At 42.0% G+C, this 27,589-nt stretch overlaps 1 protein-coding gene across 4 annotated transcripts in view; it reads right to left on the minus strand.

Annotated features, from left to right (window-relative positions):
* Positions 1-10,807: 10,807 nt before the first annotated feature.
* LOC135508333 (serine/threonine-protein kinase D3-like) overlaps positions 10,808-27,589 on the minus strand; it is a 73,054-nt gene continuing 56,272 nt past the window's right edge. For all 4 annotated transcript variants that reach the window (XM_064928436.1, XM_064928435.1, XM_064928434.1 and 1 more), the window contains 9 exons: positions 26,085-26,361; positions 24,127-24,182; positions 23,699-23,771; positions 21,756-21,862; positions 14,724-14,885; positions 13,949-14,047; positions 13,577-13,844; positions 12,946-13,031; positions 10,808-12,796 (listed from right to left, as the gene is read on the minus strand). In XM_064928436.1, the coding sequence (XP_064784508.1) occupies positions 12,623-12,796; positions 12,946-13,031; positions 13,577-13,844; positions 13,949-14,047; positions 14,724-14,885; positions 21,756-21,862; positions 23,699-23,771; positions 24,127-24,182; positions 26,085-26,361 (1,302 nt within the window). In that variant the 3' untranslated portion in view covers positions 10,808-12,622. The remainder of the gene's footprint in view (positions 12,797-12,945; positions 13,032-13,576; positions 13,845-13,948; positions 14,048-14,723; positions 14,886-21,755; positions 21,863-23,698; positions 23,772-24,126; positions 24,183-26,084; positions 26,362-27,589) is intronic.

Consider the following 27,589-nt stretch of genomic DNA (forward strand, 5'->3'; position numbering starts at 1 on the left):
TCTGGCTGTTTTGCTTTACGGCTGTTACGTTTCATTCTTTAACTTTTTTATACTTAAAGTAACTGATATTAAATATACTTGAGACTTTTACTCAAGTAGTATTCTAATGGGTGACGTTTACTTGAGTAATTTTCAAGTAAGGTGCCTTTACTTTTTCGATGTAAAGCTCATTCCTTCAATGATAAACGTGAATCCGACCATCACCCCTGGTGAGACAAAACCATGACTCGTCAGCGAAGAGCACTTTTTGCCAGTCCTGTCTGGTCCAGCGACGGTGGGTTTGTGCCCATAGATGACGTTGTTGCCGGTGATGTCTGGTGAGGACCTGCCTTACAACAGGCCTACAAGCCCTCAGTCCAGCCTCTCTCAGCCTATTGCAGTTTGAGCACTGATGGAGGGATTGTGCGTTCCTGGTGTCACTCAGGCAGTTGTTGTTGCCATCCTGTACCTGTCCCTCAGGTGTGATGTTCGGATGTACTGATCCTGTGCAGGTGTTGTTACATGTTGTCTGCCACTGCGAGGACGTTGTCTGCCTCAGCTGTCCGTCCTGTCTCCCTGTAGCTCTGTCTTTGTCGTCTCACAGTACGGACTTTGCAATTTATTGCCCTGGCCACATCTGCAGTCCTCATGCCTCCTTGCAGCATAACTAAGACACGTTCACGCAGATGAGCAGGAACCCTGGGCCTCTTTCTTTTGGTGTTTTTCAGAGTCAGTAGAAAGGCCTCTTTAGTGTCCTAAGTTTTCATAACTGTGACCTTAATTGCTGTTAGTGTCTTAACGACCGTTCCACAGGTCGCTGGACCAGACAGGACATTCATTTATTGTTTATAGTTCATTGAACGAGGATGGGAAACAGTGTTTAAACCCTTTACAATGAAGATCTGTGAAGTTATTTGGATTTTTACGAATTATCTTTGAAAGACAGGGTCCTGAAAGGGGACATTTGTTTTTTTGCTGAGTTTATGTTAAAGCAATCTGGTGTCAGACGGCACAGTCGATGACAGCGCACACAATCATTGCAGGGGAGGGAATGCTTTCAAAAAAAAATAATTGATTTGGGGTGCTTTCAAGACAACTGGGAAGTCAGGAAGAAACTAGGTCAATTCGTGAGGTCGGAAAGTCATTCTAGAAACAGTTCTAGAAACATGACAGTGTTTCAGACATTCAAAACAATTTTCTCAGTCTGAGCTAGTTTTTTCAGAGTTCCCAGTTGTCTTGAATACTGTTAAGTCAGAGATTTCCAAGTTCCCAGTTGGCATATGACCTAGTCTAACCCTACCTCATTGGTGTCAGGTGATGAAGACTGGAGGGGAAAAATGTGTTCATTTTGGACCATTCTTTGGACAAAACACTTCATTACAGATTTTAGATTTCATTAGAATAAATCCCTCCATTTATACTTGGGTGCATTTGTAAATTCACTCTTGCAATTTGCAAAAAAAATAAATTCTTTCACCTTTCCCTGTTGGTGAATTGTGCAGAACTACCATTAGTGCCTATTAATGAAGGTGTCTTCTTCCTGGGGACTTTTGCTAAGAGCCCCTACGCTTGCTCTAAACGTTGACAAGCTTCACTTGCGGTATGGCTTAGGAAACATAAAGAACTCATCTTTCATATCAGCAATAAATAATTTTCAACTGAAATATGTTTAAATGACTAAACACCTTAATTAATAGGGTTAGTGTTCCCACAAGGCCTTATCTCAAATGTTACAGGGCTTGTTTACGGAAGACAGACGACCACCTGGGATAATTAGCTATCTAGCGTGCTGCGAACACCTGTGTGTAAGCATAACTGGGGAGGAATTGTAGTTCATCAACGTGGAGGCCCACAGAGTATGGATCTGTGCAAATCTGCTACAGTAAGTATCTTTATTTTAAATAATTTTTCTCTCTGATGTTAAAAATATGGACAGCCGTGGCTAAAGCTAACCATGCACTACCCTTGTCTTGGTGTGATGTAGTGTAAATGTAGGCCTATGTAACTTTTATTTGCTGTCTCCAGCCAAACTTTGGGGCTCCTCTACAAAGGACAGATTGGAGGTGACATCCAGACAGACCACAGGTAAACATGGAAAATGTTCCCTTCATCCCTTTGTCTGGTTCCCAAATAGCACCCTATTTCCTTTATAGTGCACTACTTTTGACCAGGGCCCTGTCAAAAGTATTGCACTATATAGGGAATAGGGGTGCCATTTTGGACAAATGTGTTTATCAATTATGACATAACATGTGGAACGGTTACAGATGAAACGGTTGAGCCAATGTGCGCTAATGTGATTAGCATTATGTTGTAAGTAACAGCAAACTTTCCAGGACATAGACATGTTTTGTATGGGCAGAAAGCTTAAATTCTTGGTAATCTAACTGCACTCTCCAGTTCACAGTAGCTATAACAGTGAAACAAATACAATGCTATTGTTTGAGGAGAGTGCACAACAACAACAAAAACGTATCATGGCAACTGGTTCGATACATTCACCTCTGAAGGTAAATAAAGTACTTACATTCAGTAATCTTGTTCTGATTTGTCATCCTGAGAGTCCCAGAGATTCAAATGTAGGAACTGGGTTCTACAGTTAGAACCCCAGCGGTCTCTGGCTCCACACCACCCCGCCTGGCCATCTAGATGTGTGAAAGTTAGTGTTTAAGCTAATGATCCATCATGTAAGACATTCCTGGGAGTGTGTTAACTTACATTTTGTATTCCCGTATATATATTACCGTATATTCTCCCGTATATTCTCTATAGTTATGTACTTAAATGTATCATTTGACCAATTCGGCACATTTTGGCAGACTTGATACAAAATATTGTCCTGTATTGCAACGCTTCACTTGATCAATCTAAAACTTTGCACACACACTTCTTCCATCTGGTGGCCAAAATCAAAATTGTGCCTAAACTGCAATATTATTTTTTGACCTTTCTCTTGCATTTCAAAGATGGGGGATAAAACAATAATTGAAAAAGCATGTTTTTTTGTTTGTATTATATTTTACTTATATTTTAATGTGTTAAATTCTCCTACATTAATTTCACATTCCCACACACAAGTGTTTCCTTTCAAATGGTATCAAGAATATGCATATTCTTGCTTCAGCTCCTGAGCTAAAGGTAGTTAGATTTGGGTATGTCATTTTAGGGGAAAATTGGAAAAAAAGGATCCGATCCCAAAGAGGATTTATTAAGAACGATAAGAACTTCTTTAGAGAGTATGAGTAGTGGCTGATGAGAGAAGCCAAGAAATTGAATCACAACATCACGCTCCTATCTGAGCCGAATTACACATGATCTCTTTGTGGAGCTGGTGCTTAAGTGTTAAGTTGACTCATCTCACTTGCCAAAAACTGTCATTTCTACCCCCAAAATCTGTGATGACATTCAATCAACATTGAATCAACTGACTGGATTTGCAAAAGTATCAACATTTCGTATTTTTTGCACCTAAATCCAAAAACATGGTGAAATGTTTTGTTGATTTCACATTGAATTTACGTTAGTTGACAAGTCAACCAAATGTAAATCAAAACTAGACGAACTGATGTCAGTGCCTAGTGAGATGATGTATACTGTTCAGAAGGTTAAATAGAGTTGAAATTGGAAGTATACATACAGTACACTTACGTTGAAGTCATTAAAACTCATTTTTCAACCACTCCACAAATTTCTTGTTATTTAACAAACTATAGTTTTGGCAAGTCTGTTAGGACATCTACTTTGTGCATGACACAAGTACATTTTCCAACAATTGTTTACAGACAGATTATTTAACTTATAATTTGTTGTATCACAATTCCAGTGGGTCAGAAGTTTACATACACTAAGTTAACTGCCGGAAAATTATGTCATGGCTTTAGAAGCTTCTGATAGGCTAATTGACAGTATTTGAGTCAATTGGAGGTGTACCTGTGGGATGTATTTCAAGGCCTACCTTCAAACTCAGTGCCTCCTTTCTTGACATCATGGGAAAATAAAAAGAAATCAGCCAAGACCTCAGAAAAAAAATTGTACACCTCCACAAGTCTGGTTCATCCTTGGGAGCAATTTCGAAATGCCTGAAGGTACCACATTCATCTATACACACAATAGTACGCAAGTATAAACACCATGGGACCACGCAGCTGTCATGCCGCTCAGGAAGGAGATGTGTTCTGTCTCCTTGAGATCAACATACTTTGGTGTGAAAAGTGCAAATCCATCCCAGAACAACAACGAAGGACTTTGTGAAGATCCTGGAGGAAACGGGTGCAAAAGTAGGAAGAAACCACTGCTCCAAAACCGCCATAAAAAAGCCAGACTACGGTTTGCAACTGCACATGGGGACAAAGATCGACAATGACCCCAAGCATACTTCCAAAGTTGTAGCAAAATGGCTTAAGGACAACAAAGTCAAGGTATTGGAGTGGCCATCACAAAGCCCTGACCTCAATCCTATAGAAAATGTATGAGCAGAACTGAAAAAGCGTGTGTGAGCAAGGAGGCCTACAAACCTGACTCAGTTACAGCTCTGTCAGGAGGAATGTGCTAAAATTCACCCAACTTATTGTGGGAAGCTTGTGGAAGGCTACACGAAACATTTGACCCAAGTAAAACAATTTAAAGGCCATACTACCAAATAATAATTTAATGTATGTAAACTTCTGACCCACTAGGAATGTGATGAAAGAAATAAAAGCTGAAATAAATAATTCTCTACTATTATTCTGACATTTCACATTCTTAAAATAAAGTGGTGATCCTAACTGACCCAAGACAGGGAATTTTTACTAGGATTAAATGTCACGAATTGTGAAAACTGAGTTTAAATGTATTTGGCTAAGGTGTATGTAAACTTCCGACTTTAACTGTACATTTAATATGAATGCCCCCGAGCTCAGTTAACTTCTGTGATTACACAGATCGCTGTACATTTTTTAATTTGTGGTGCAACTTATTAAAAATTGATTCTCTCAGTTTAAGGCAGTCCAAAATAAATAAGTACTCTGTTTTGACCTCTTAGGAAATAGTTCAGAGGCCATTGACAGGGGTTTCTCTGCTGATGTGTACGTCTACCTTTTGGAGGGTTGTGGGAAACAGGGTTCCCCATGTCTCATGAAATCTCTTAGCTTTGTTGAGTGGCGTGTGTAACTCTGGGTGAATGGTTCAGTGAGCCTTGTGTTGCTGCCCTCATCTTGAAGCAATTTCAGTGGAGCTAATAGCCAAGAGCTCTATCAAAGAGCTCCTCAGCCCAAGGATAGGAGGGGAGGCTCAGGCTACTGCTCACCAGTAGCGATTAGATGATAGAGTTACAATGAGCCTGTCGTGATTGCAAACTCAGCCAACGATCTTGCTGATGAGCATTATTTTGGAACCATCAGACATTTGAGACCCCAATGCACAGTACTGCATTCTATTCTGTTCTATTATACTGTATTCTGTTCTACTCTACTGTATTCTATTCTGTTCTGTTATACTGTATTCTGTTCTATTATACTGTTCTATTCTATTCTACTCTACTGTATTCTGTTCTATTATACTATATTATATTATGTTCTACTCTATTCTATTATACTGTATTCTATTATACTGTGTTCTGTTCTATTTTACTGTATTCTATTTTACCCCATGTTCACTGTAACTTGGGACGCAAAAGAGTGGCCAAATATGATTGTTACGTTTCATGTAACCATGCATTAATAAAAGGCATTGTTGAATACTCGATTCTAATTGGCTTGAATGGCTTTCTAGAGTGTACATTATATAGTACATTTGGTTATACTTTGATAAAGTGTGACAGATTCACTTTACAGAGCGTGTCTCAGGTAAACTTACGGTCTTGCGCTTCTTTCTGCCCAACTGGTATCTTCACTCGTGACTGGATAGGCCTTTTGGATACAGGTACACAAGGTAAGCATATGCTTCACGCTATAGCCTAGGTTACTTTTAATTTGAATGTTTTAGTTTGGAATGCTCAGTCAAAACAACCAACGTTTGTGACAAATCAAGAGACTTAAGTTGAATGAAATTGCAGCTTTATTCCGACCTGGACAGATGGTCTTGCACCACAAGAATAGACATTTACACAGACACTGACGCATGGAATGGGTCTCAGTCCATCAGCATTTGCTCATTGACTGAACATTCCAAATTACCATGGCAATTATGCATCACAATAGTAATTCTCATTCTATGCTTTCCAGGCCCAACATTGACAGTAAAGTAGCCTGGGGGCTACACTTCTGATGGGTCTAACAATTGTATTAGGCTACTTTATCTAAAAGTGAGTGTAAACCCCAGCTGTTGTTATTCTTTCCTCAGGGAAGGACCATCCACCATATGGCCAATGGAAATGAATGTGAACGACCAACAATGAAGCATGGTTTGACTGTTTTACTGTTCAATAGTCATCCTTATGTAAGGATGCATGTTTTATTTCACACACACGGTAGGCCGTTATTGCAAAATAAGAATTTATTCTTGACTGACTTGCCTAGTTAAATAAAATAAAACATCCACTTTTTTTCTGCTGTTGTATTTGTGCTGTTGTCTGTGTTGTCCGTTTTGTCTTACATAGTTTTTAGTTTTAGTTTTTTAAATCCCAGCCCCAATCCCCACAGGAGGATATTTGTCTCATCACAGGCCATCATTGTAAATAAGAATTTGTTAATTGACTAGCCTGGTTAGATAAAATCCTCCCAACGACCAGCGTCCCTGCACAGAGTGAGGGGATCCTCCTAATGGCCAGCGTCCCTGCACAGAGGGAGGGGAAGCTCCCAATGGCCAGCGTCCCTGCACAGAGGGAGGGGAAGCTCCCAATGGCCAGCGTCCCTGCACAGAGGGAGGGGATCCTCCCAACGGCCAGCGTCCCTGCACAGAGGGAGGGGATCCTCCCAACGGCCAGCGTCCCTGCACAGAGGGAGGGGATCCTCCCAACGGCCAGCGTCCCTGCACAGAGGAGGGGATCCTCCTCAACGGCCCTGCGTCCCTGCACAGAGTGAGGGGATCCTCCCAGATCCCTGCACAGAGGAAGGATCCTCCCAACGGCCAGCGTCCCTGCACAGAGTGAGGGGATCCTCCCAACGTTTTAGCGTCCCTGCACAGAGTGAGGGGATCCTCCCAACGGCCAGCGTCCCTGCACAGAGTGAGGGGATCCTCCCACTTGCCAGTTAAACAAAATAAAACATCCAGCGTCCCTGCACAGAGTGAGGGGATCCTCCCAATCCAGCATCCCTGCACAGAGGAGGGATCCTCCCAGGCCAGCGTCCCTGCACAGAGTGAATCCTCCCAATGGCCAGCGTCCCTGCACAGAGTGAAATCCTCCCAACGGCCAGCGTCCCTGCACAGAGTGAGGGGATCCTCCCAACGGCCAGCGTCCCTGCACAGAGTGAGGGGATCCTCCCAACGGCCAGCGTCCCTGCACAGAGGGAGGGGATCCTCCCAACGGCCAGCGTCCCTGCACAGAGTGAGGGGATCCTCCCAACGGCCAGCGTCCCTGCACAGAGTGAGGGGATCCTCCCAACGGCCAGCGTCCCTGCACAGAGTGAGGGGATCCTCCCAACGGCCAGCGTCCCTGCACAGAGTGAGGGGATCCTCCCAACCCAGCGTCCCTGCACAGAGTGAGGATCCTTCCCAACGGCCAGCGTCCCTGCACAGAGTGAGGGGATCCTTCCCAACGGCCAGCGTCCCTGCACAGAGTGAGGGATCCCCCAACGGCCAGCGTCCCTGCACAGAGTGAGGGGATCCTTCCCAACGGCCAGCGTCCCTGCACAGAGTGAGGGGATCCTTCCCAACGGCCAGCGTCCCTGCACAGAGTGAGGGGATCCTTCCCAACGGCCAGCGTCCCTGCACAGAGTGAGGGGATCCTTCCCAACGGCCAGCGTCCCTGTGAAGAATGGAAACAATCCTCCACAACCACTCCCATCATCCCCATGGTGGCACCAGAGGCCAACCCTCAGAGCCAGACTTGCAGTTGCCCGGTGTCTCAGCCTGAGATGCCTGCTGGCTCAGCTGGGTCTTTGGGATTGGAAAGGTTCATGAGGTTCATCTACCTGAGGATAGAGGCAAATCTGTCTGTACCAAGGCTGCATATCTGAACCCTGCTGGCACTTGCTATAGCTTAGAATATGGCAATTAAGGTCAAAGTGATTAAACTGCTAAGTACTTTTTGTGGGATGGGAAAAAAACAGGATTAATATGTAGAAGATGTGCTCACCAAGGGATGTAGGAGGCTTGGCTTTACCAGATGTTAAATTGTCCAATTTGAAATGGCTAAATTGGTGAAGCATTGGGGCAAAATGGGTGCTGGCTTGGATTGGAGAACAATAGAACGGGAATTTATCCCTCCACCCCTGTTGATACTCTGTCACATAGTCTTACAGGGGAGAGGTCTGTTGATACTCTGTCACATAGTCTTACATGGGAGAGGCCTGTTGATACTCTGTCATATAGTCTTACAGGGGAGAGGTCTGTTGATACTCTGTCATATAGTCTTACAGGGGAGAGGTCTGTTGATACTCTATCACATAGTCTTACAGGGGAGAGGCCTGTTGATACTCTGTCACATAGTCTTACAGGGGAGAGGTCTGTTGATACTCTGTCATATAGTCTTACAGGGGAGAGGTCTGTTGATACTCTGTCACATAGTCTTACAGGGAGAGGTCTGTTGATACTCTGTCATATAGTCTTACAGGGGAGAGGTCTGTTGATACTCTGTCACATAGTCTTACAGGGGAGAGGTCTGTTGATACTCTGTCATATAGTCTTACAGGGGAGAGGTCTGTTGATACTCTGTCATATAGTCTTACAGGGGAGAGGTCTGTTGATACTCTGTCATATAGTCTTACAGGGGAGAGGTCTGTTGATACTCTGTCATATAGTCTTACAGGGGAGAGGTCTGTTGATACTCTATCATATAGTCTTACAGGGGAGAGGTCTGTTGATACTCTGTCATATAGTCTTTCTGGAAGGATGTTTTGAAATGTCTGGAGGAATGGTTGGGCTTAACAATTCCAGTTTCACAGAGAATATCTCTTGGGCGATAGGTAACTCTGTTCTAATGTAACAAAGTAGGAATTTGCACTGATGACTGTTGGTATGGTAACAGCAGCTAGAGTAATCCTTAGAATTTAGAAGGGTCATTCCACTCCTACTCTGAAACTGTGAATATAGTCAATGTTGGAGGTACAGTTGAAGTCGGAAGTTTACATACACCTTAGCCAAATACATTTAAACTCAGTTTTTCACAATTCCTGACATTTAATCCTAGTAAAAAATCCTAGTAAAAAAATCCCCGTTTTAGGTCAGTTAGGATCACCATTTTATTTTAAGAATGTGAAATGTCAGAATAATAGTAGAGAGAATGATTTCTTTCAGCTTTTGTTTCTTTCATCACATTCCCAGTGGGTCAGAAGTTTACATACACTCAATTAGTATTTGGTAGCATTGCCTTTAAATTGTTTAACTTGGGTCAAACGTTGTGGGTAGCCTTCCACAAGCTTCCCTCAATAAGTTGGGTGAATTTTGGCCCATTCCTCTTGACAAAGCTGGGGTAACTGAGTCAGGTTTGTTGGCCTCCTTGCTCACGCGCTTTTTCAGTTCTGCCCACAAATCTTCTATACGATTGATATCAGGGCTTTGTAATGGCCACTCCAATACCCTGACTTTGTTGTCCTTAAGCCATTTTGCTACAACTTTGGAAGTATGCTTGGGGTCATTGTCCATTTAGAAGACGCATTTGTGACCAAGCATTAACTTCCTGACTGATGTCTTGAGATGCTGCTTCAATATATCCACGTAATTTTCCTCCCTCATGATGCCATCTATTTTGTGAAGCGCACCAGTCCCTCCTGCAGCAAAGCACCCCCACAACATGATGCTGCTACCCCCATGCTTCACAGTTGGGATGGTGTTCTTTGGCTTGCAAGCCTCCCCCTTTTTCCTCCAAACATAACGATGGTCATTATTGCCAAACAGTTCTATTTCATCAGACCAGACGACATTTCTCCAAAAAGTACAATCTTTGTCCAATGTGCAGTTGCAAACCATAGTCTGGCTTTTTTATGTAGGTTTTGGAGCAGTGTCTTCTTCCTTGCTGAGAGGCATTTCAGCTTATGTCGATATAGGACTCTTTTTACTGGGGATATAGATACTTTTGTATCGGTTTCCTCCAGCATCTTCACAAGTTCCTTTGCTGTTGTTCTGGGATTGATTTGCACTTTTCCCACCAAGGTACGTTCATCTCTAGGAGACAGAACGCGTCTCCTTCCTGAGCAGTATGGCGGCTGCTTGGTCCCATGGTGTTTATACTTGCGTACTATTGTTTGTACAGATGAACGTGGTACCTTCAGGCGTTTGTAAATTGCTCCCAAGGATGAACAAGACTTGTGGAGGTCCACAATTTTTTCCCTGAGGTCTTTTCCCATGTTGCAAAGCAAAGAGGTACTGAGTTTGAAGGTAGGTCTTGAAATACATCCACTCAAATTATGTCAATTAGCCTATCAGAAGATTCTAAAGCCATGACATAATTTTCTGGAATTTTCCAAGCTGTTTAAAGGCAGTCAACTTAGTGTATGTTAACTTCTGACACACTGGAATTGTTATGAACAAATGCTTGATAGGATTAATAATAGAAACAAGTTGTCTGGATTTCATGCACAATGTTTTAATGCTGTACAATGTTGTTGTTTTTCTTCTTCTGTTTGTAAAAAATAAATACAACTTTAATAACCATTTTTTTGTTGTTGATTAAACTGAGAAATTAGATTAGATTTGAAGGTTGGAGAAATCTAGTTTTATGACACACACAAACGGATAATCAATAGGTATGTAAAGAAGTAGAGTTTTATTAAATGTGTATGTACTAAAATATACAAAAACACTGACACCTGCCAATCCAGCGGCAACACAGACAAGAACAGGAAAATACAAATAGATCCACCTCCATTCTCCCAGAATAACGACCAGTAGAGCCTGAACCAGGATCTATCCTCCCAGTTAATAGCCCACTAACACCATAGGCTTTCGGCTACAGCTTCCTCTGGGCATGGGGACTGCTTGAGATGGACACAGGCGTTGAAATGTAGTTAATGGTCGTAAAATCAAAATGTAATTACGGGTGAAACATACTTTGGTAACCTTGGGGGAGACATAAAGCAGTACAGGAATGTTCATTGAGAAACCAACAGTGCACTGCACTGACATATTCCAGAATTAGGGCTATATTCACTGTGATATTCAAGATCAACTCCATGAAAGTAGAAGATGTAAAAAAACACAAAAGACGCTCACAATAGGCTATTCTTTCCAAACACTCACCAATGAGTAAAATGTGTTTCTCATCTCTCCGTTCGCTTCACAAATTCAAATGAACGGATAGAACAATGTTGTATACCTTGCACCCATGCATGGTATTGGCATGATGGAGCCCTTGTAATGAAGGCTTGGCCCCTCATGATAAACCTCGTAGTAAGCCCATTTCTCAGTCCCTCCGATTCAGCTGGCATAGCCTGATACAAGGACCCGGAGTGGCCTTGGTTCAACCAAGTCTCTTTCACATACAGTAGACAGCTACTGTAATACCTTGAAGGTGTGGTAGTCCCATCACCAGTCTTGCTTTCAACCCTGCATGGAATGTACGTAGTAAATCCATTTCGTCAATGAAGTAGAGTGAGCCACAATGATAAGACTGTCATTATAAAAAACGATTAGCTATTGGTCATGGGCTGTGAAAAAACAGGAAAATGGAACATCAATAATATCAACGAGTTGGAGTCTTTTGTTCCTCAGATTTTAAATCGACTTGCTTATTTGATAGGTGCTCTACTAACGGCTTTGTATTGCAGCCCTTTTCACGAATGTCATACTACTCACCTACTGTAGGAATTACTGTATCAAGCTCTTACCACAAACGTTAAGTTGAGACGCAGTCAACCATTTTTGTCCTTTGGTAGTTTTCTCCAAGGAACCTGATGTAGCAGCGCTAACTTTTCAACTTCAAATTGTTAGGGTGGATGGTAGTATAGTGCAAAAAATGTACCCCCATTAGTCAAATATAACATACACACGAGAGTTCCAGTTTCATACCGTCAAAGGACTTTAAAAACAATATTGGTATAAGCACAAAGTTATGTTTGCAAATACCTAAGCATTCCAATCTTTCTGTGGATACAAATCCCTTGTAAAAAGTGCCCTTTAAGCTCACTCTGTAAGCTCTTCACAGGTAGAATAGCATACCATTACTTTCACTCCCTATGTTGAGGAAATTGTATTTCTTAATTGTCATTTGCCTTGCAATAATGATGCATTTCCTTAAAGGAGCAATGAAATTAAGCTTCATCATAGAATGATTCTACAACATAAAAAAATGTCATGTAAAAAAGTCCTTCACCCAACATTTTTGTTTACACTGCCGTGTCATAGAGTCAGACGCCTCCACAGTGCCACCTGTCTGTTCCCTGTGGCAGTGTCTAACCATAGAGTCTTGGGTCAGAATGTCTCCCTGTCACACAGACCCTGCACATGGGTGTCTGATCCTTTCCCAACCATTTTTAAAGGGAATGCTTCCAAAGGTCCATAACCTGCAGAGGTTCCTATGGTTTCCCTCTTGATGACACCTGTAGCCTGTAACATGTCCTACAGGCCACTAGGGGTCCTCCTCCATATCGTCAAGGTTGGGGGCCATGATGAAGTGTTTTGGGTGGATCAGGCTGTGCTCGTCTGCATGCTCCTCCCAACGCCCATCATCACTCTCGTGAGTGATGTAACGCTCGCCACGCCGTGTTTCAAACTCCCTGAGGTCCAGCCATGTCTGGTAGTCCTGAAAGAGAGAGAGAGAGGAACAGGAGTTCTAGCAGGGATCCAATACAATGTCTTCCCTTTTCTAAGTCACATTATGAAACGTGTGGAAATGTTTTGTTAGATGTGCCTATGCACTGCTTGCAGTACAATTAGGCTAATATTTATTACCTGTAGCCAAGGATGGCTGAGAGACTTGTCCACACTGTACCGCTTCCTCATCTTCACTTGTAGGAGGTTATTAATGAGATCAGTAGCTGTGAGAGAAATAGAGATGTAATGTTAGTCTCCAATTGAGGTAGACATGCAACATCAGTGCTGTCTCTCTACCCACACGTCTGGATCTACCAGCGTGGGTTTCAGACCCTGTGGCTCTTTGACCTGTGTGGTTTACATGATTCACTGACAAATCTCCCTGCAGCCCCATCTAAATATCCCCCACATAGGCCTACACTACTGTGTGTCTGTGGGGGGGGGGGTTTGCAAAACCCTTGTCCTACAGCAGGAAATGTGAATTATTATGTGGATTATAATTAATGGACATTTTATAGTGGTTGATACATTTTTTGTAAGGGAAAATCAAGCCAGAAATGTCAAAGTGGAAAATACAAACTCTAGAAACCTTTTAAAACCTCAAATACACTACTAGTTTTACATTTCATGCATTGCAGGAAAGTTCTCCTGCATCAGGGCGATCAAATTACATCTGTAGTTACATTACACACTTTACAGAGATGTGTGTTGTCACTTAGCATTCATGCATTTAAATATTATTAAACAGCCTGCCTTCCTTCCTCCCTACCTTCTGCAGAGATCTCCTTCCATGGCTGGGGTGGGTACATGAAGGCAGCGTTCTGGATCTGATCGTTAATGTCCTCGTCCTCGTTGAAGGGGAAGGTGCCACTCAGGCTGACGTAAATGATGACCCCCACTGACCACATGTCCAAGGAGCGGTTGTAGCCCTTACTACGCAGCACCTCTGGGGCCAGGTAGGCCGGGGTACCCACCACCGAACGCCTGAACGACTTCTCACCAATGATACGGGCAAAGCCAAAGTCACACAGTTTAACCTGCCAGGACAAAAACAAACACACATGAGAATGCTACATTGTCTCCTCCACACATTTTATACACATGCAATAAATATTTTACTAGAAGGATTACTGGTTGTTACCTGAGGGAAGGGTTCTGCTGAGGCCAGCAGCACATTCTCAGGCTTCAGGTCACAGTGGACGATATTCTTGAAATGCAGATGTCTCAAAGCCACCAGGATCTGTTACAGAACATAGCCCAAAGCCCATGGGGTTAGCTATATCAAACCACATCATACCACACAATGACCCATTCATACAACCTTATGGACTCACTCATAAAATATAATGTGTAAATAATGGGAGTTGCATTAGTATTTTAGTAGTTAACTAAGCTATTTCTAGGTTGGTCACTTTCTTAGGTTCCATATGGAGACATGATCTCATCTCTGCTGTAGTGTAAGCATAAACTGTAGTTGCTACCTCTGCAAGCATGTTTAGCTGAGGTCCTCTAAACACTCCACACTGCTGCCCGACTCCTGACTTTGACAAAGTCCTGATAAACCACATCAGAGCCATGCCTAATGGACCAGCTCGTGCTTGGCCCCGGGGCCCCTCTCTTCTAATTAGCCCACAGACCAGAGCAGCGCACCACTATGCCACCGCAGGCTGTAATCCACCGGGAGGGACACGGCGATGATGCCATCCAGACCAGCGCTCCCGTAAACAATCCCCCCCATATCCACACACCGCAAGAATAAATAGGCCCGGGGTTGAGTCTACTACAGATTATATAGAGAAATTGAGAGGGAGGAAAAGAGGGAGAAAGAAAGTGAGCAAGGACAGCGAGATAGAGGGGGAGTTAGAGATGAGATAAGAGAAAAGTAGAGCAAGCAAGAATGGGAGAAAGAGACAGACCTGTGTGACCAGGAACTTAGTGATGCGTTCTGGGAGCTTGCTCTTCTCACTGGACAGGATCATCTCCAACATGTCTCCATGGAGCTTCTCCATGACAACAAACACCCTCTCTGGCGTCTCGAACATACACTCCAGGTTGACGATGCCAGGATGGTGAAGGTTCTAAACGAGGGAGCAAACCTCAGAGTCAACATTCTATCCTGTGCCATATTTCAGTGTCACCGTTCGAAATTCAGCAAGAATGACTACTGTATTAAAAACAAAAAACAGTGTTATGTGAGAAGTAGGGACTTGTCTGAAGCCAAAGAAGCAAGCAAATACACAAGCACCACAATGCCGTCTTCACCAATGCTCTACCAAGGTTTTCCAGCACACAGCTTTGACCTACTACAGTAGTTACGTTGGTCTATTGTACTTCAAACTATGTGTAGGAAGGTCGCTTAGGATTCAAACCTTCTCAAACAGCCTAATTCATACTCTTAGAGGAGGTGCTCCCACAATAATGTGATTTGTACCACATACAATTTAAAGTATTGGATTCTTCACACACCATATTAACCCCAGTCCGCTACCTTTTCAAACGTTTTAAAATGGTATGAAAGCATACTTTGAGCAAGTTGTTATGCTTGTAGTAATGTGGTGTCTGCCTGTATTTCCTTAAACCTTTATTTTATCACAACAGTTGTTGTGTGTTGAGCACAGTCACTCATATATAGAGGTCTATAGAGCCTGTCTGCATTCCTGATTTCGGTCACCGTTTGCTTACCTGTGTAATATTTACATAAGCTCAGAAACACTTGTTCTGCAAACATGGTTCAGTTTTATCAATTGCCGTGCTGATCAATGAGCAGGTTATTACCTCTGTCAAATGACTATGTACCTTAAAGTTGTATGTATTTGTATTTATTTTTTGCAATAAAGATGGTGCCGCTACAATAATACACATTTACAATTGTCCAATTTCTAAATATACATACAGCCCAATGAGATACAGTGCATTCGGAAAGTATTCAGACCCCTTGACTTTTTCCACATTTTGTTACATTACAGCCTTATTCTAAAGTTGATCAAATAATTTTTCCCCCTTCATCAATCTACACACTATACCCAATAATAACAAAGCAAAAACTTTTTTTGAAATGTTTGCAAATGTATTAGAAAAACAAAATGAAATACAGAAACATTTACATAAGTATTCAGACCATTTACTCAGTACTGTCCCGTTCTGTGAGCTTGTCCCGTTCTTGCTCCTAGACGTTTCCATGTCACAATAACAGTACTTATAGTTGACCGGGGCAGCTTTAGCAGGGAAGAAATTAGATTAACTGACTTGTTGGAAAGGTAGCATGCTATCACTGAGCTCCGCAGTAAGGCCATTCCAATGCCAATGTTTGTCTATCGAGATTGCATGGCTGTGTGCTTGATTTTATACAACTGTCAGCAACAGGTGTGGCTGAAATAGCAGAATCCACTAATTTGAAGAGGTGTCCACATACAGTACCAGTCAAAAGTTAGACACACCAACTCATTACAGTGTTTTTCTTATTTTTTACTATTTTCCACATTGTAGAATAATAGTGTAGACATCAAAATTATTGAATCATGTAGTAACCAAAAAAGTGTTAAACAAATCAAAGTATATTTTATATTTGAGGTTCTTCAAAGTAGCCACCCTTTCACTTGATGACAGCTTTGCACACTCTTGGCATTCTCTCAACCAATTTCATGAGGTAGTCACCTGGAATGCATTTCAATTAACTGCCTTGTTAAAAGTCCATTTGTGGAATTTCCTTCCTTAATGCGTTTGAGCCAATCAGTTGTGTGGTGACAAGGTAGGGGTGGTATACAGAAGATAGGCCTATTTGGTAAAAGATCAAGTCCACATTATGGCAAGAACAGCTCAAATAAGTAAAGAGAAACAACAGTCCATTACTTTAAGACATGAAGGTCAGTCAATATGGAACATTTCAAGTTTCTTCAAGTTCAGTCGCAAAAAACGCCAAGCGCCATGATGAAACTGGCTCTCATGAGGACCACCAGAGGAAAGGAAGACCCAGAGTTACCTCTGCTGCAGAAGATAAATTAGAGTTAACCGCACCTCAGATTGCAGCCCAAATAAATGCTTCACGGAGTTCAAGTAACTGACATCTCAACATCAACTGTTCAAAGGAGACTGGGTGAATCAGGCCTACATGGTCAAATTGCTGCAAAGAAACCACTTCTAAAGGACACCAATACAAAGAAGACACTTGCCTGGGCAAAGAAACACAAACAATGGACATGAGACTGGTGGAAATCCGTCCTTTGAGATTTTTGGTTTCAAAAACTGTTGGTTCCAAAAATCTGTCTTTGTGAGAAGCAGAGTAGGTGAACAGATGATCTCCACATGTGTGGTTCCCACCGTGAAGCATGGAGGTGGTGGTGTGATGGTGAGGGGATGCTGGTGACACTGTCTGTGATTTATTTAGAACTCAAGGCACACTTAACCAGCATGACTACCACAGCATTCTGCAGCGATACGCTATCCCATCTGGTTTGCGCTTAGTGTGACTATCATTTCTTTTTCAACAGGACAATGACCTAAAACACACCTCCAGATTGTGTTAGGGCTATTTGACCAAGGAGAATGATGGAGTGCTGCATCAGATGACCTGGCTTCCACAATCACCCGACCTCAACCCAATTGAGACGGTTTGGGATGAGTTGGACCGCAGAGTGAAGGAAAAGCAGCCAACAAGTGCTCAGCATTTGTGGGAACTCCTTCGAGACTGTTGGAAAAGCATTCCAGGTGAAGCTGGTTGAGAGAATGCCAAGAATTTGCAAAGCTACAAATCAAGGAAAAGCGTGGCTACTTCGGGCCCAAGAGTTCAATCTTGGTTTCATCAGACCAGAGAATCTTGTTTCTCATGGTCTGAGAGTCTTTAGGTACCTTTTGGAAAACTCCAAGTGGACTGTTGTGTGCTTCCGTCTGGCCACTCTACCATAAAGGCCTAATTGGTGGAGTGCTGCAGATATGGTTGTCCTTCTGGAAGGTTCTCCCATCGCCACAGAGGAACTCTAGAGCTCACCTCCCTGACCAAGGCCCTTCTTCACCGATTACAGTTTGGTCAGGCGGCCAGCTCTAGGAAAAGTCTTGGTGGTTCCAAACTTCTTATATTTAAGAATGATGGAAACTACTGTGTTCTTGGGGACATGTTTTGGTACCCTTCCCCAGATCTGTGTCAACACAATCCTGTATCGGAGCTCTACGGACAATTCCTTTGACCTCACAGCTTAGTTTTTGCTCTGACATGCACTGTCAACTGTGGGGCCTTTTATAGACAGGTGTGAGCCTTTCCAAATCATGTCTAATCAATTGAATTTACCACAGGTGGACTCCAAAAAAGTTGTATAAACATCTCAAGGATGATCAATGAAAACAGGATGTACCTGAGCTGAATTTCGAGCCTCATAGCAAAATGTATGTATATTTATGTAAATAAGGTATTTATTTATATATTTTAAATAAATTTGCTAAAAAAATTCAAACCTGTTTTTGATTTGTCATTATGGGGTATTGTGTGTAGATTTATGAGGAAAATGTTTTATTTCATCCCTTTTAGAATAAGGCTGTAACGTAACAAAATTTGGAAAAAGTCAAGTGGTCTGAATACTTTCCAAAGGCACTGTATATAAGGAAATCAGTCAATTGAAATAAATGACTTAGGACCTTATCTATGGATTTCAAATGACTGGGCAAGGACGCAGCCAATGGGTGGGCCAATCAGATTGAAGTTCTCTCACAAAATGGCTTGATTACAGACAGAAATACTCCTCAGCACCACCTCAGACAATCCCGCAGGTAAAGAAGCAGGATGTGGAGGTCCTGGGCTGGTGTGGTTACACGTGGTCTGCAGCTGTGAGGCCGGTTGGAAGTGCTGCCATACTCTCTAAAATGACATTGGAAGCAACTTATGAGAGAGAAATTATGAAATTATCTGGTAACAGATCTGGTGGGCATTCCTACAGTCAGCATGCCAATTGTATACTCCCTCAAAACTTGGGCCATCTGTGGCATTGTGCTGTCAATTGGAGGTATACCTGTGGATGTATTTCAAGGCCTACCTTCAAACTCAGTGCGTCTTTGCATGGGAAAATCAGAAGAAATCAGCCAAGACCTTGAGGACTATAAGTCTGGTTCATCCTTGGGAGCAATTTCCAAACGCCTGAAGGTACCACGTTCATCTGTACAAACAATAGTACGCAAGTATAAATACCATGAGACCATGCAGCCATCAAATCGCTCAGGAAGGAGACGCACTCTGTCTCCTAAAGATGAACATACTTTGGTGCGAAAAGGGCAATCCCAGAACAGCAGCAAAGGACCTTGTGAAGATGCTGGAGAAAACAGGTACAAAAGTATCTATATCCACAGTAAAACGAGTCCCATATCGACATAACCTGAAAGGCCGATCAGCAAGGAAGAAGACACTGCTCCAAAACCGACATAAAAAAGCCAGACTACGGTTTGCAACTGCACATGGGGACAAAGATCATACTTTTTGGAGAAATGTCCTCTGGTCTGATGAAACAAAAATAGAACTGTTTGGCCGTAATGACCATCGTTATGTTTGGAGGAAAAAGAGGGAGGCTTGCAAGCCTTAGAACACCGTCCCAACTGTGAAGCATGGGGGTGGCAGCATTATGTTGTGGGGGTGCGTTGCTACAGGAGGGACTGGTGCACTTCACAAAATAGATGGCATCAAAATGATTTGGATATATTGAAGCAACATCAGGAAGTTAAAGCTTGGTCGCAAATGCGTCTTCCAAATGGACAATGACCCCAAGCATACTTCCAAAGTTGTGGCAAAATGGCTTAAGGACAATAAAGTCAAGGTATTGGAGTAGCCATCAAAAAGCCCCGACCTCAATCCTATTGAAAATTTGTGAGCAGAACTGAGCTTCCCACAACTTATTGTGGGAAGCTTGTGGAAGGCTACCTGAAAACTTTGACCCAAGTTAAATAATGTAAAGTCAATGTTACCAAATACTAATTGAGTGTATGTACACTTCTGACCCACTGGGAATGTGATGAAAGAAATAAAAGCTGAAAGAAATCATTCTCTCTTGTATTAATCTGACATTTCAGATTCTTAAAATAAAGTGGTGATCCTAACTGACATAAAACGAGGACTTTTTACTTGGATTAGATGTCAGGAATTGTGAAAAACTGAGTTTAAATGTATTTGGCTAAGGTGTATGTTAACTTCCAACTTCAACTGTATATATTATTTTAATAGGGCCCAGTTTCCCAAAAGTATCTTAAGGCTAACTTCATTGTTAGAACCTTCGTAGACACATCGTTAAATCACCGAGCTGTTTCCCAAAACCACCATTACTACAGTTGCACTTGAAAACACTCGTTATTTACCGACTGCCTCAGACCACTTATAGAACAGCGAACCGGGTCTTTACATGCTTTGTTGCTCTTCCTCTTCACTTTATAAACAGAAGATCTCCGCAAAACATAGAATCAAGTTGTCTCTAAGTGACTGCCAATAACATATGTGAGAACTCCTTCAAGACTGTTGGAAGAACATTCCTCATGAAGCTGGTTGAGAGAATGCCAAGAGTGTGCAAAGCTGTCAAGGCAAAGGGTGGCTACTTTGAAGAATCCATGTGTTATTTTGTGAAGAATGATTCCATGTGTGTTAGTTCATAGTTTTGATGTCTTCACTATTATTCTACCATGTAGAAAATAGTAAAAATAAAAACACCTGAATGAGTAGGTGTGTCAAAACCTTTGAATGGTACTGTACATCTTTTAAAGTTCCTAAAAATACATATATTCACCTTTCTTTCAGAACCTAAAATTACCCTAACTTCAATGTCTGAAAAATACATATTTTAAACGTAAATTTGCTTACTGGGTTCAAATTTTTGGTAACATACTGAAAGGTAACTTGACACTGTTGATCAGTCAGCGCAAATTTTGATTATGGCATGAAGAAAATTTGATCGATGACAAAGGAGGCAGTGTACTGAATTAATGCATCATAAGGTAAGAGCTTGAGTTTGTTCTGGATGCTCTAACAGCGACGTCTCGGTCTCGTGTGTTGATCTAGCTAATTGTGTTCACTTACTACAATGCACAGCCGATGCGCTACTTGCATGTGCATTGGCCGGGTTTAGATTCAGCAGCTAGCAAGACAATTTGTGTTGTGAGAGGCTTGGTTGGGGAAATGTAGCTTAGCTAGCAGTTGTTTGTGCTGAAACTGACATCTGGCTGCACATGATGCTAGCTAGCCAGTTTGACAGTAACATGCCTGAGTAGCGTGGCAGTTTCCCAGTTAGCAGCGTTTCCCAAAGTTCAAAAAGTTTGATGTTGACAAACTTTACTTAGCTAGCCAGCCAGCTTTACTTTATGGAAGAATGTACCTAGCTATGATATATTATCAACATTGCGTTATGGTCTACGATCTATAAAGCTATGTTACAGTCTCGTTGGCGTGTACCTGTAGCTACTGCCTAGTTGGCTAGCTAACAGGCTATAGCAGCGGGGACGTTTGCTAGCTTACTTATTTGTGGTCTGATTTAGTTTAAATCAACCTAGCTAGCTAGCTTCCTTTGCTTGTAGCTTGCTTTTCATCTGACTGGTGTTCGCTAGCTAGCGGCTGCTGTTGCGAAGCAACCGAGTTGCTGGTCCCGGTTTTTAGAAATCTGAGATTCTGAAAATATATTAGCAGTGTCAGAAATGCTACAGAAAGGTAGCACATCGTTGGTTCAATATTGGCATGTGAGAGCGATAACTTATACATTTAATTAAAACTTTTGCCATACAAACGCATTCAGTCCGAAATGTGTCAAGTATCATGTTATCTTTATGGACGCTGTAATCAGACGCCTAGATATTGAGCTAGGCTTGGCCAAGACATTTTATTTTGCTAACAACTGTGTTAAAAATCCGGTATGTGGTTCTCGGTAGCTTCAATCAATCCCTACTACATTCAGGCTATAATACATCTGACTGTTACAACATGTTCTATGTGTTACCTGGAGAATGGCCACTTCATTCCTCAGTTGGCTCTCCTGCTTGGTAGGGAACCTCATTTTGTCAATCACCTTGATGGCAACATCTCTTCCAGTCTTTCTGTGTTTCCCTGCCAACAGAAATAAATAAGTATGTAACAGTGTACAGACACATATATATATATAGACATATATAAATATATATATAGATATATATAAATAAATATATATATATATATATAAAAATATATATATATAGATATATAAAAATATATATATATATATAAAAATATATATCTATAGATATATAAAAATATATATCTATAGATATATATAAATATATATCTATAGATATATATAAATATATATCTATAGATATATATAAATATATATATAAATATATAATATATATATATAAATACTTTATATTTATATATATATAGATATATATATTTATATAAATATATATATATAAATATATATAAATACTTTATATTTATATATATATAAATATATATATAAATATAAAGTATTTATATATATATATATTTATATAAATATATATATTTATATATATAGATATATATATTTATATATATAAATACTTTATATTTATATTTATATATATATAAATACTTTATATTTATATATATATATTTATATAAATATAAATATATATAAATATAAAGTATTTATATATATATAAATATAAAGTATTTGGACACCCGTTGTTGACAGGTGCAAAAATAATCAAGCACACAGCCATGTAAAAATCTCCTTAGACAATCACTGGCAATAAAATGGCATTACTTAACAGCTCAGTGACTTTAAACGTGGCACCATCATAGGATGACACCTGTTCAACAAGTCAGTTCGTCAAATTTCTGCCCATGCGAGAGCTGCCTCTGTCAACTGTAAGTGCTGTTATTATGAAGTGGAAACATCTAGGAGCAACAACGGCTCATCAACGAAGTGGTAGGCCACACAAGCCCACAGAACGGGACCGCCGAGTGCTGAAGCACGTAAAAATCGTCTGTCCTCAGTTGCAACACTCATTACTGAGTTCCAAACTGCCTCTGGAAGCAACGTCAGCACAATAACTGTTTGTCAGGAGCTTCATGAAATGGGTTTCCATGGCTGAGCGCAAGCCTAAGATCACCATGTGCAATGCTAAGTGTCAGCTGGAGTGGTGTAAAGCTCACCGCCATTGGACTCTGGAGCAGTGGAAACACGCTCTCTGGAGTGATGAATCACGGTTCACCATCTGGCAGTCCAACGGACGAATCTGGGTTTGGCGGATGCCAGGAGAACGCTACCTGCCCAAATGCATAGTGCCAACTGTAAAGTTTGATAGAAGAGGGATAATGGTCTAGGGCTGTTTTTCATGATTCGGGTTAGCCCACTGAGTTCCAGTGAAGGGAAATCTTAACGCTACAGCACACAATGACATTGTAGACTTTTCTATGCTTCCAACTTTGTGGCAAATGTTTTTGGAAGTTCCTTTCTTGTTTCAGCATGACAATGCCTCAGTGAAGAAGAAGAAATCGAGGTCCATACAGAAATAGTTGGTTGAGATCGGTGTGGAAGAACTTGACTGGCCTGCACAGAGCCCTGACCTCAACCCCATCGAACACCTTTGCGGTGAATTGGAACGCAGACTGTCAGCCAGGCCTAATCGCCCAACATCAGTGCCTGACCTCACCAATGCTCTTGTGGCTGAATGGATGCATGTCCCAAATGCAATGTTCCAACATTTAATGGATAGCCTTCCTAGAACAGTGGAGGATGTTATAGCAGCAAAAGGGGACTAACTCCATATTAATGGCCATGATGTTGGAATGAGATGTTCGACAAGCAGGTGTCCACATACTTTTGGTCATGTAATGTATATATATAGTATCATAAAGATAGATATATTTGGGTTTAGAGAATACAATTAATCAAAACATGGATATCCAGGCACATACCTCCATACACAATCCCAAACTGACCAGATCCTAGAACCTCGTCAGAGAAGATCTGGTACACAGAGCTGATATCCTACAGAGTGGAAAATGCTTTAGTATTACTGAAGTTTATTACATCTATTAGTAAAGGGTAATGCTAGTGCTAATACACAGCTATATGTTTATACTGCTATATCAGATGCCAAATGGGTCACTTTCACTCAATGCAGAAGTATAGCACACACGAATATCACCATTTCCCATAACAAGGATATCTGTGACTTCCTTAATGTCTTTTTAAATATATATATATATTTTTTTTATACAGTTTACATGCGATGTTTAATGGTCAATGAAGAATGCAGAAGTAAAAGAGGAAAATGTATGACTGCTCACACGCACATACAGAGAAATTGTGCAAGATTATCCGTAAAAGTTACCATACTCACCACATTCTCCTTTATCTGGCAGTTCGACACAGATATGCTGACAGACAACTCCTGTTCTGGTGGAGGAAACAAACGTTTTCACCATAAACACTACAAATGCAGAAAGTACTCAATGTATCCCTAACTTATCAAAAACAGAGATACATTTTTCACGTTTTCACATCCTTAAAGCCTATCACAGCTGCTTGGACTACACACAGCAGATACAATAATAACCCTTTCAAATTGATTAGGAAAGATATGTGTTATTGAACGGCATAACTATGTGCTGCATTTCATAGTAAGTGTTATGGGAGCCTCCCTGAGGCCAATATTCAGTCATGGGGTTTCAAAGTCATGTTTTACCACACAGTGGAGCAGCGGTCTAAGGCACTGCATCTCAGTGCTTGAGGCCTCACTACAGACACCCTGGTTTGAATCAAGGCTGTATCACAACCGGCTGTGATTGGGAGTACCATAGGGCGATGCACAGCGTCGTCCGGGTTTGGCCGGCGTAGGCCGTTATTGCAAATAAGAATTTGTTCTTAACGGACTTGCCTAGTTAAATAAAGGTTAAATAAAATGAATGAAAAATAATCTTATGATCAACAATGTGTGTCCTCCTGTATTTGTCATTGAGTAAGAAGCATAGTATAGCACTATTGGGCACAAGGCTGAGTCTCTGCAGCTTGTTATTTCAGGGTGGTTGTATAGCGATGGGTAATAAAATGGTGGGCCTCATCTGTTTGGCATTATCACCCTCACCATCTATCTGATTTACACCACAATTCATGGCCAGCTAAATGACCTCCAGGGATTATTTAGACCTCATCTCATCTCCACGTTAAAACGTTAAAACCTGCCCTGGTGATTGTGGGCACTGAACCACAAGTGTGTTTATTTAATAACCTAAAGGTTAAAAAAATACCACTAATCTGATTCGGTCCATCTTCATTATTAGATTAAGGTGCATTACTGTATTGGATGTGATGGAAGAGGAAGGTGCATTTTAACACACACATATAATCCCCTGAATGTATGTCAGGTTTCAGGTGTCGCGCCATGTGCCCACAGGTGAGCAACAGGTTGAATGTGCCTCCTTGACTCTATAGCCCCTAAGATCATCATAATTATTATAATCAAATTCATTAACATCCATCATCATAGGAGGGAAGAGGTAAACCACTTCTCAATTCAAGGCTCTGCTGTGTCTGTAAGTAGTCATTTCTGGTGATGTTCCCTTGTGGCTCAGTTGGTGGAGAATGGCGCTTGTAATTATTATTATTTTTTTTTAATTTTACCTTTATTTTACTAGGCAAGTCAGTTAAGAACAAATTCTTATTTTCAATGACGGCCTAGGAACAGTGGGTTAACTGCCTGTTCAGGGGCAGAACGACAGATTTGTACCTTTTCAGCTCAGGGGTTTGAACTTGCAACCTTTCGGTTACTAGTCCAACGCTCTAACCACTAGGCTACCCTGCCGCCCCAGGGTAGCCCAGGTAATGCCAGGGTTGTGGGTTCAAATCCCATGGGGGACCAGCTACAAAAAAATGATGTACTCACTACTGTAAATCTCTCTGGATAAGAGTGTCTGCTAAATGACAAAAATGTCAAATGCCATGGTAGTTATCTCAAAACAAGACTGACTGCTTACTCACTTCAGAATATCACCTCACCTTACTTGACCGTTAACTCAGGAATCATGCATTTAATGGGTACTATTTTGACCCACTGCACACATATCAAACAACCACACGACCACAATATGGGATAAGCCATTTTATGTGCATAAATAGTACTATTTCCATCGCTCACATAACCAAATTTCATACCACCTTTCCAGTGCTCGTGCCATTATCTACAATATGTCAAATATATGCCAATGCTACTTCCAATAGAAATAACTAATGTATACACACATGATCAGTAGCCTAAAGCGATGTCTCCATGTTAACAGCAGAGAATGGTACTGTACTCACTGTGGTCCTTGCTCTGCCCGGTTGCAGTGGCCACACTGGGCTGGGGCGTGGCAGGCATCAAGGCCTGCCGGATGGCCTTCTCCCAGCCCTGGGCCACCTCCATGCCCACGCCTGAAGCTGCCAAAGCGGGGCTGTTGTAGTGGACCCCGTGGTTCTCCCCTACATAGTAGACCATGGTGGAGGTGATGATTTCAAAGCAGTGTGGGTTGCTGCTCTGGGCTAGGCTGCTAAAGTCGCTTGATTGTTCCACCTGCAGGATCTCTGAGAGAGGGATCTCCTGTGGGCCATGAGGGAAGGAGGGAGAGAGACACCCGGGTCATAACAGACACAAACAAAGAGAGCCATGCCATCACCGCTAGTGATTGGGGAGAGAGAGACACAGAAGACAATTACAACCATGATAGACATAGAAAATACCACAGCCTCGTGAACAGTCAAACTGAGAAAGACAAGTCACTGAATCAATCACTAGCAAGACAGAAAGTCAGATCAGATTTAAGCAGACACCAAATCCTTTGCAGAGTTCAGAGGTAACCGCTGAAAAATGCTCTAACACTTAGCACGCGTACCAGAAAGAATAACCCAAAGATAGACCAAGTCCCTTCTCACAGTGTAGTGTATCCACAGCCCCTGCCTAGTGCACAGCCTCTGTCTGACAGACCCTTACAGAAGTGGCACGAGGGGCAGTTTGAGCACACTTTAAAAGTCCTCTTTCCCTCCAGCCTCACTGTCAAATGCAAATCAAAGAAGAAGAAGGAAGTCCCTAGCCAATAGGAGCCCCTGCAGTGCCTCGCCCCCATTGTCCCACCCCCCGTCTCCTCTGGGTCCCCTGAGGGCGGCTCACCACAGAGTATCAGATGAAGTGGTTAGTAGGGCCGGCCCACGTGAACCAGACCTGGGCCCATTGAAGAGAAGAGGCCCCATGATTACAAGGCAGGACACGAGAGCCCCATCTGAGCACGAGCCGCGCTGCCAGCCACTGAGACGCAAGACACAGTGACTACTGTTCCACAGACTATCAGACAACGAAAACCCGGTGCGGGGGGGTTGGGGAGAGGGGCGGGGTGGGGGAGCTAGAGACTGAGTGAAGCCCCCTTACCCCCATAAAAGGGTTTTGGAAACCACAAGTACAGGGGTCTCATCTTCAAAGAGAAGCCTATATGACTTCCAAATGTTGAAAATGGCAGTCATCTGATGCATCGACACACAACCACCACCGCTAATCAGATGAATGGAGGTAGAGAGAGGAGAGGACAGCCACACGACAGGAGAACAAGAGAGAAGGAGAGAGAGACAGTGGGGGAAACACCCGAGACTCAGAGGCTACGGTAGATAACCTAATGTGACCACTGGCTCAATCTATGGAGCACACACTAGCAACAAATAAAACAGAACAACCCATATGACGAGATTTGAGAGAATGAGAAAGAACACATTGGCGAACTGCTAGTCTTCAATTAGTCTCCTGAGTGCTATGCTAAGTGGCAAGTTGATAATAAACGACC

The sequence above is a fragment of the Oncorhynchus masou genome, chromosome 21 (assembly GCF_036934945.1).
Source record: "Oncorhynchus masou masou isolate Uvic2021 chromosome 21, UVic_Omas_1.1, whole genome shotgun sequence".
Classification (NCBI taxonomy): domain Eukaryota; kingdom Metazoa; phylum Chordata; class Actinopteri; order Salmoniformes; family Salmonidae; genus Oncorhynchus; species Oncorhynchus masou.